Genomic DNA, 9,856 nt, shown 5'->3' with positions numbered 1-9,856 from the left:
AATCATTATTTAATGGTGTATCTACCCTGACCCTGCGGCTGTCTTCATGAATTTATTTTATCTGTCAGCCTCACCCATCAAAGTCAGGGGGTGGAGTCAACACCATTGCTTTGGCCTGGTGGCCATGTTTTAGTGGGTGTTTCTCAGTGCCAACAATGGACATGTGGAAATAACTGAACTGTACTTTGAAATACCCTGTTTGTATGTCACCAAATATACTTTGAATATTTTTCTAGCCGGGAATGTAGTGTTTTAGTCTTGAAATATCTGGTGGGTTTGTCAAGATTTGTCAAGAAATTGGAATTAATTGATTAAATAAATATTTCAATAATTAAATGCCCCTTCATTTAATTTAAAACATTTAAAAAATTATTTATTTATTTGTTTCACATCTTAATTTTAATTATTGACACATTTAATTAATAATTTATTGGTGTATTTAATTAATTCATTTTGTCACTCCTGGCCCCCCATCCACAGAGTTGAACTCGCGTTATCGCGAGGTTGGTCTTATTTTGAATTCAGGAGCAGGGCTTTGTTTACTTCCGGTGTACACAGAAAGGTTGAAAACGGCTGGTTCTCCAAGAAAAGGTACTCAATATGTTGACAGTGATGGTTTCAGCATTAACCGCGTTATAGGAAATGTGCTTTCGTCACTTTTTGTGTGTTTTCTGTCCTGTTATACGATCACGACGGTGAGATAAGCATTTGGCCCTAAAGCTGAAGTTTACACAAGTAACAAGCTTGGCGCGTACGCGATGAGGAGTGAAAAAAGGCTTTCTAATGGACACGTGCTTTCATGCAGTCATGTTTGCAGCAGGGCGGAGGGGTCAGACTTCCCTGCCTTCTTGGTTTATTCGTGCTACTCGTATATGTGGCACTAAATTGCAGTAATCACACGGCTGGACTCAACAACGCCACGTGTGACTCATGTCATGTTTGCATGTTTGTGCAGGTGTTAATGATGACGGTCCTGAATCTGTCCTTTGCTGCGTGTGGTTTCCTGGGGATCTATCACTTGGGTGCCATGGAGGCCTTTCTCCGGCATGGGCACAAGCTGCTGGGCTCCCTCGGGGCCTGTGCAGGTGCTTCTGCTGGGGCACTGGTGGCTGCTGTAATGGTCACAGCTCCTGAAAAGTTGGAGGTATCGTGTACAGTCCAGGGGTATGTGGGGTTAGTGAAACCCTCTGGTCTCTGAGCAAAATGGAGACAAACTATTTCTCGCTCCTGATTCTTGCTTCTTCTTTAGTACTGGCAGTTTTTATATGTGTGTGTACGGGACTAAAGACTTTGTCAGGGTGAATGATGCTCAGGGATACTTGCTGTTTTAGTGATGCACACTGTAACAGCCGATCCTATAAAATAACAACTCAGATGTTAGCATACTCAGAGTGAGTAATTAGCTGTAAATTCAGGAATCTAGATGAACAACAAGCGATTGAGTGAAATGTTATTTACAAGGCGCACTGTGCTCATATATCCTCTGTTCTCAGTTAGTTTTGCAGATTTCAGACTTTGATTGTATTGAGATAAATCACCAGCTGTGCAGGAAAAATGAATCTGTGAGTGTAGAGCTGAGTGAATGAGCTTTGTTACACTAGTGACTGAATGATATGACTGTGCTTTTGTTTCCTTCTTCCAGCACTGCAAAGACTTCACCTACAGGTTTGCTGACGGTGTGAGACAGCAGCGGTTTGGGGCCGTCACACCAGGATACAACTTTATGCTCACACTCCGGTAACTACTTAGCAGAAGTCTCCTCAACAATCACTGGGCAATGTTACACGATGGAGGTGTTGATGTCTCCCATTGTGGACCTGCAACACGTGTTGCTGTGAATACTGGTTGGTGGTCAATGACCAGCTTAAACACTGAAAACACTGTGGAGATATTTTCCACCTGCTGCAGCGTCATAGCTCTGTGTCACGCAGTGGAAGGTGCACTGAGTTTGTTTAATGCCACAGTAGCAGTAGAATAGACAGATTCATTATCCCCTGAGGTTAACTTGCAGTTACTTTTATGATCCTCATGTTTTGTACCTTACACCATTATCAGGTCAGAAAGCTAAAGCCTTTACCAAACCAGTCAGTCTCTTCAGATTCAGCAGGCATGAAGCACAAGTAGTATCTATGGGTTAACAAGCCTGTTTCAAACATTCCCACAGTTCATACTTCATGTCAGGACTAAACAAACTACGTAACCCTGGAGCACCGTCAGCTGTAGCTGTGCAAAGATGTTTGGTTCTTTCTAAACAAGTCACTGTTTGGCTGAATGGAGCCTGAGCAAGACGTGTTTGGCCCGGGTGCGATCAGGACTTTGTGGAAGAACAAGATTCGACTGAACTCTTAACACGTGCTTTCTGTCAGTGAGCTCGGGACGTTTGTCAGAAAGACTCAGCTGCAGGTCTGTTAATCAGAGTCATAATGGCTTTTTAATTTTCATCTTTTTGTTTTCAGCTTTGTTTGGTTCCAGTTTGCTTGCACTGTGCGGTTTCATGCTTCAGTTTAGTTTTTTAGTTTTAATGCAGTTATTATATTTATATACACTGCCAGTCAGACGTCTGGACACACTTTGTCATTTAATGATTTTTCATTATTTTTACTACTTTCTACATCGTAGATAAACCGAAGACATTCAATATATTTAGATTCCTGACAGTAGCCGCCCTCTGCTGTGTCGACAGCTGCAAACCCTCGGCCTTCTCTCAGTGAGCTTCATGATGTCGTCACCTGACATGGTTTCACCTCACAGCCTGTCAGGGTTCATTGGTGGAGTTTCTTGCCTTCTTAATGACGTTGGCACCATCGGTTGTGCAGCGGTCAGGTTGGTGCACAGCTGACAGCCCTATTTGACAACTGTTAGAGTTCATATTATGACAAGAACCAATCGGAGTAGAGAGAAACAACAGCCCATCATTACTTTAAGAACTGAAGCTCAGTCTGGAAAACTGGTCAAACTTTGAATGTGTCCCCGAGTGCAGTCGCAGAAACCATCAAGACCACGATGAAACTGTCTCACGTCTCAAAGGACAAACACAGTAACTGAAGCTGAAAGCACACAAAGAACGACAAACAGCACCCAGGACTGCAGCACGTCAAAGCTTCTTAGCTGCTGATCTTGGCCTAGTATTCCTAATTCTTCCAGCTTTAGTCTCAGGTGTGTGTATGCTATTAAAACTCATCAAATTATTCATATTTAATGATTTTTCATTTGCTGTTGACCGAGTTTGTGATAGACACAGAAAACAGGTAAAGAGGCAGGGGGCGACCTGCTGCTGGCGGTTAGTTTGTCAGTATCTATGCTTGAAGTGTAAGCTGAGGTGTGAGGAAGGCACACGGCAGCTGAATAAGGCCAGCAGGCTTCGGTCAGTGTAAGTGCTTGATAGCTTGATTAATAATCGCACGTCCCTGTAAAACAGTGTTTACGATGCCCTGTGGAGATGATTCCATTAAAGCTCTGACAAATGAACATCTGCGTGTGGATTTTCCCACAGGGAGGGGATAGAAGAGATTCTCCCCACAGAGGCTCACAGTCTGGCCACTGACCGCCTCTACGTCTCAATAACACACTCAGAAAGTGGCACGAACCACAGCGTGTCGACGTTTACCTCCAGGGAGGAGCTCATAAAGGTTCGCACCCCTCTCTGTAAACACACACAGTCCGTTTCAAACATGGTCATAAATGTTTATGATTGTTTTACAGCCTTGTTTCTCTCCAGTCTTCAGTTTAGTGCTTTTACTACTATAAATGACTCCGTGCTGTATATGAGCTGTTACCTGACTGCACGCGCCTCGTGACCAAAATGTTGAGCGACGAGCTGCCGAACCAAGTGTTTTTGCCGGATAACTGTCCCCCTCTTGTACCTGTCCAGGTCCTGTTAGCCAGCTGCTTTGTCCCAGTCTATGCTGGACTCAAACCAGTAGAGCTCAGAGGAAAGGTAAGGGTTTATGCCGGTGTCAGAACAAAATCAATTGGTTCATGATGTTCCGCAGGAACGAGCGACAGCTTGCTAGACTGATAAATCGAATGCTTTGCTGACTTCAGAGTGTTCGGTGCTAGAAAATGTTAAACATACAAAAGTAGATTATTGAGTGTGAGGAATGCTTGAATACATGTCAACTCTACTCTTTACTGGTAAAGACAACAGCCAGATATCACAGTCCAGGGTTAAAATGAGCTTTAACATGTGGGCATGAAAGAGGTTCTGAATAATACCTGAGGTTTTGTTACAACGAGCCAAAATGCCTGGTAAAGAAGATATTTGAATGTGTCTTGAGCCACGTTTACACATGAATTGTGGACGACGATGCATCATCTGAAGTTAATAGAGGCCTTTCCTTCAAATAGCACATAACAGGTCCTCTTCAGATGTGCTCTTACTGCTGGAAACCAGTGGAAACCCTGTTCCTTTGGTTCAGGTGAGGGTACACGCCACACCCACTCGCTGTAAATCCACGAGGCCTGTGCTGTTCTCACGTGGATGTAACCTGACATCACGTGGAAGTCATAGAGCGGACAGCTTTCTCTGCTCCGGCTGCTTCGTGCACCAGATTTGAACGTGTCCGTGCTGGTTGGGTTGTAGGAAAGTTCAGGTTTGCAGGACTTGTCTACAAAGTATTTAATGACAGGATTATTTATGCAGCTGTAGCTCAGGATGTCAAGCAGGTCATCTGCTAATCAGAAGGTTGGTGGTTCCACCCCTGGCTGCTTTTCTCTCCAGGCCATCCATCAGAGTGTGAACGTCAGATAAAACACACCAGCTTCCCTGTCCTGTTAGCATGTTTGTGATTGTCTGAAAGTCTAAACAGCTTTCTTTGCTCTAAACCTTTTTGTAGCTGTTGTGTGACCAGAAGGCTCTTTGTTTCCTGTAGAAATGGATTGATGGAGGATTCACTGACAGCCTGCCGATCCTGCCTGTGGGACGAACCATCACGGTGTCACCCTTTGCTGGACGGCAGGATGTGTGTCCGATCCACAGGGGGCGGTTCAAAACTCAACTCAGCTTGGCCAACATGAACATAATGGTGAGAACCGGAGCATCTGATTGGTCTGTAAGGAGAAACCTGGATTCCCAGATTATTCTCCACCTTCAGCTTTTTACCATAACTGAGCAGCGTGTACGGCTAATAGTGCTAAAGATATGTGCCAGGCAACAAAGCTTTCTCACTCTGTGAACTTCCTGTCAGTGCACGTGGAGCACACCACCACCACCACCCAGTGCTCCAACCTGCTGGTTGTATTCAGCTTCTTCAGCAGCTTCAAATTTCCGGAGAGTCCGAAACCAAAGTGCTGCAGTTATGAAACAGAGTCATGTTCAGATATGTGGAGGGTGCGTTCAGACAGAACTGACCGGTGTCCTTCACACGGTCACAGTTCAGATATTAGTCTTTGACATTACGTTAATAATAAAGGTAAAGAGTTCTGTAATCTTAGATGTGCTGCCAGAACCATAAATCTTTTGATCTCGTTAGAAGATGAAGTCGAGCTGTAGATGTTATTTGACCTGATCCAGCTCACAGCACAAAGTGCAGCACGTCCAGCCGTGAATGGCTGCGTGTGCGTGCAGAAGGACGTGTTTCTGTCACTTTGTTGATGTGAACGCAGTCTTTCCGTTGGCTTCCTCAGCTTTCCGTGGAGAACCTCAAACGTCTGAATCAGGCTCTGTTCCCTCCGTCCGCCGGCGCCATGCGTTCGTTATGTGAAGAAGGTTTCACGGACGCCGTGAGGTTCTTAAAGAGAGAGGGCTGGATGGGCTGAGCGTCACACATGGACAAATGGAGCGTGTGAAGCCTGGAGTGTCGTTTACCAAGAAGGAATAAACATTTTCTGTATTTATACGTACTTCCTGGGTGATTTTACTCACCCAGGAAACAGACACATGCTAGAAAAGTAACTGCACCGATGTTTGCATGCAGTGATGTTGAAGTGATTCAGCCTTTGACTTGGTGCATGTTTGGAAAGATGGTACATTGTGGGCTTCACTCAGATTACTTTGATCACACAGGCGTCCTCTCTGTGACAGCATGTGAACCTGGACTTTTATCATAGTTTCTTTTCTTTTGACTTGAAGCAAAGTGAAAAATATCGGATATCCGTGACCCGCCTCACAGAAAGGTTTGTGCCGCCCTCGTGGATGCCGGCGGCTCCCCCAGGACACGAGGCAGCACGAGTCTTTGAAGGGTTGGATGTTTGTGCAGGTTTGACTGCTGCTGGGTCACCGTTTGATTTCCTTCAGGAGCGACTTGGCGTGTGCGAGAGCTGCTCTGCACTCAGCCAGGCGAGGCAGCAGTTACACACATGCAGCAGACTGCAGAGGACGGGCTGGGATCAGGATATTCCAGGAACCCTCAGTGGCATTTCCATCTTTTCTATACAGTCTTTTTGGTGAACAGCAGTGTGAAGGCTGCGATGGGGCTGTCGGTGCTGCTGATCTTTAAAACCAGGAACTCCATGTGTTCTGTTTTTTGATGTCCTTTAAATGATGTTTGTTGTAAAATGAGTGATTTGAACGAGTAAACAAAGGAATGTCAAATAATAATGTTCTTGTCGTCGCTGTCATTATTCTCTCAGACCCGAGCCGGCTGTTGGGATGTCTTCGCTCCCTTATCGTCTCTTATGTAGCACGTCTGTGCTGACATGATGCCGTATGAAATCCATCATAGATACTGTGCATACTGACGAAAGTGACAGGGAGCGCCGCAGCTTCATTTTAGGTTCAAGACGTGCAGAAGTCCACCCAGGGATGTGCATCATGAACAGTCCTGAGTAGTACAGAACCTGAATGTTGTATCGTAGTCAGTTAAACATTATTAGTAACAGAGATCTGTGAAGATCTGCTGCAAACACAGAGGTCATCCTACTGTCTGCTGTCATCAGTCAACTTTTATTCTTACCTTTAACAACAAAGTCTTCAACACTAATGTCAACAGACAAACATGACCTGAGTCACCAGGACAGGCTTGAGTTTGTGTTTGAGTTCTTACTGAAACGATTCAGGATTGTTTTGCATTTTAAACTTGTAACATCTAAATTTGATTTCGACACACACACACGTATCCCACTTGTGCGTATTGTGTTATTATGTAAGCTCACCTGCTGCTTGTGGTAATAAGGCTCATTTAAAGCTTCCGCCTGCGGCAAAGAAACCCCAGCTTGTGTTTTTCTCCCTAATGTTGAGTCTCGTAATGAACTACAGTAGGGGACTGCTGTGTGGACGGAGGCCAGCTGAAGGAGCTCATTTGTTAGTGTAATTATTCAGCTGCTGACTTCAGTGTATGGGACTGAAAAGCTGTTGTTCACACCTGCAATGTGTTATTTGTGTGATAAGCCGTTCAGATCCACTGGAAAGCAGAGAATGCTTTTCAGCTCCTGGAAGTTTTTCATCTGCGAGCTGCACTGTCCTCTGGTCCTAAACGAATGCAGTGGAAACTGATTCTACAAAGGCCCAAAGAGGATGGAGGTCTAGTATTTATGCAATCCAGGAACATCCGTGCCCTTTGTGCTGTTCTGTCCACAGTTATTTGGGGAAATGGGATTCTGGGCTGTAACCACAGTACTGCAGTAGAAGCTCCCGCTGAGCCCCGGGGCTGCTGGGAGATCCAGTCGGCAGATATGATTGGTACCTTTGCACAGGCTAATAAACAACTCCACAAGCTGCAAAGATTTCTTTGTTACCCTCGCCTGCACGCTGAAGAAATAAGCAAAACATAACGGCTATTTCCTGATTGTTTTCTACACTGTACTGTCTGAGCATGAAGGAGCGTGACACGTATTAAAGTATATGGCCTAAACTGAGGGCGAATCAGGACGCGTGATATCCCACCCTGTGTTCTCAACAGACGAGCTCTGATGTGACTTACGGTCTGCAGTCCTCATCATAGTCAGCCTGTCCACGTTCCCTCAAAGCAAAGAGCTCACTGCTGAAACACACCAGGCTACAGGTCTGTTAGTGATGCTGAGGGTTGGTTTTATTTTTTTTTTTGCAGGCACATTCAGACAGTGTATCCAACTACAACAGGGCTGTCGAACTCCAGGCCTCGAGGGCCGGTGTCCTGCAGGTTTTAGGTGTCACCCTGGGTCAGCACACCTTGACCAAATGATTAGTTCATTACCAGGCCTCTGGAGAACTTCAGGACATGATGAGGAGGTCATTTAACCATTTGAATCAGCTGTGTTGGATAAAGGACCCGTCTAAAACCTGCAGGGCACCAGCCCTCGAGGCCTGGAGTGTGGCCAGGGGTGTCACACTCCAGGCCTCGAGGGCTGGGTACTTCAGACCCAGCAACACACTCAGACAATAACTAGAACTGAAGAAGCTTCTCGGATGAGAGGTGAAACGTCTTCAAGCAACTTAAAGAAGTCCAGACGCTTTTCTTTCCACGCTGTGGGCAGGTTTTATGCCTGAAACACACTGAACACATTTACAGGTCACGTGCCCCGATGCTCAGCCCCAGACTAAGCTTTCATTGGTTGTTTGTTCACACGCTCACATTCTGTGCAGTTTAGGCTGATTTCTTTGGATATTGATGAGTTCAAATTAACTTTTTTCCTCAGCCCTGAGGAATGAATAGATACTGCTGTTCTCTGATCTCTCAGTCCACTACCACCAGTGCCAGATATGATCACAGAGATCCTGCGACTGTCATCAGCCACAGACGCACTGTTCATGGAGCTTTTCAGAGAAGTCAGGCTTGAACCTGTTACAGTGCTGCACAAGATGATGTTTTTCAGCCGTACATCTAAATGTGGTTCCAATAAGTTTATTTGAATTTCGAGCTCCAGTGACTGAACCTGAACTGGAACACACAGACACAATAACTGATGGTTAAAAAGATGCTAGGGCAGGTCCTGACTTAAACATGGGGTGGTGGGGTATGGAAAAGGGCTCAGATAAGACTGGCTGCAGGGGCCCGGGAGCCCCGCCCCTCCCTGAGCATAGTTCTGCTGCAGGTTACTTCCTGTTAAAAGGGTGTTTTTCCTTCCCACTATTGTAGAGTGCTTGCTCACAAGACATTTATAGTTTTCACTGTAATTATAAAGCACCACTGACACCATCAGTGAACTGGTGCTATAGATGAGTCTTCTCTGGGAAAATAACCCAAACGGCAGCAACATGGCTCTCTTCCTGGTGCTGCTGAAGGTTGTCACTGTCCCCCTGGCTGAGGTCAGCGTTATCTTGGATTCCAAAAGGTTTCATGCCATCCCACAGAGGTTGATTATCTTGTTAACAATTTCACTTTACTGTATACGAATCTGCTCCTCTGAAAAAGAAATTCTCACATCAGAGGTATAACTTTCAAACACTCACCTGAAAGCAGATGACTCGTAAGCTGGAGAGTCACAAATTTAGAAGATCATCATTTAGCCTGGAGAAATAGTTTGCTGCTTTATAAGAAAGCCCTCCGCAAAGCCAGAACATCTTACTATTCATCACTGATTGAAGAAAATAAGAACAACCCCAGGTTTCTCTTCAGCTCTGTAGCCAGGCTGACAAACAGTCAGAGCTCTGTTGAGCCAACCATCCCTTTAACGTTAACTAGTAATGACTTCATGAACTTCTTCACAAATAAAATTTTTATCATTAGAGGAAAAATTACCAGTAATCATCCCACAGATGTAATATTATCTACAGCTACTCTTAGTACCATTGATGTTAAGTTAGACTCTTTTTCTCTAATTGATCTTTCTGAGTTAACTTCAATAATTACTTCCTCCAAACCATCAACGTGTCTTTTAGACCCCATTCCTACAAAACTGCTCAAAGAAGTCCTGCCATTAATTAATTCTTCGATCTTAAATATGATCAACCTATCTCTAATAATCAGCTATGTACCACAGGCCTTCAAGCTGGCTGTAG

The 9,856-nt window shown here is 44.9% G+C and overlaps 1 protein-coding gene across 4 annotated transcripts; it reads left to right on the top strand.

Moving 5' to 3' along the window:
• Window positions 1–493: 493 nt before the first annotated feature.
• pnpla4 (patatin-like phospholipase domain containing 4) lies at window positions 494–6,538 on the top strand. 4 transcript variants are annotated; one of them, XM_082524591.1, is made up of 8 exons: window positions 494–591; window positions 956–1,144; window positions 1,643–1,737; window positions 3,494–3,629; window positions 3,872–3,937; window positions 4,348–4,418; window positions 4,872–5,024; window positions 5,626–5,739. In XM_082524591.1, exons 2-7 carry the CDS (start codon window positions 962–964, stop codon window positions 5,014–5,016), a joined length of 696 nt encoding a protein of 231 aa, XP_082380717.1. In that variant the 5' UTR covers window positions 494–591; window positions 956–961; the 3' UTR covers window positions 5,017–5,024; window positions 5,626–5,739. The 4 variants fall into 4 exon arrangements, with proteins under 4 accessions (XP_082380717.1, XP_082380715.1, XP_082380714.1 ...); XM_082524589.1 differs by lacking the exon at window positions 4,348–4,418 and having other exon boundaries at window positions 5,626–6,538; XM_082524588.1 differs by lacking the exon at window positions 4,348–4,418 and having other exon boundaries at window positions 4,872–5,730.
• The last annotated feature ends 3,318 nt before the right edge of the window (window positions 6,539–9,856 follow it).

This window comes from Aulonocara stuartgranti, assembly GCF_965226115.1.
Source record: "Aulonocara stuartgranti genome assembly, chromosome: 23".
Classification (NCBI taxonomy): Eukaryota; Metazoa; Chordata; class Actinopteri; order Cichliformes; family Cichlidae; genus Aulonocara; species Aulonocara stuartgranti.
Note: the sequence above shows the minus strand (reverse complement) of the source record. Positions and strands in the feature narration are given on the sequence as shown.

Excerpts from the sequence above, each read along its gene's own strand:
- pnpla4 (XM_082524588.1), top strand. The coding sequence starts at position 962 with ATGATGACGGTCCTGAATCTGTCCTTTGCTGCGTGTGGTTTCCTGGGG. Across the intron at positions 3,630-3,871 it reads CCAGGGAGGAGCTCATAAAG|GTCCTGTTAGCCAGCTGCTT; the intron begins GTTCGCACCCCT and ends GTACCTGTCCAG. Across the intron at positions 3,938-4,871 it reads CAGTAGAGCTCAGAGGAAAG|AAATGGATTGATGGAGGATT; the intron begins GTAAGGGTTTAT and ends TGTTTCCTGTAG.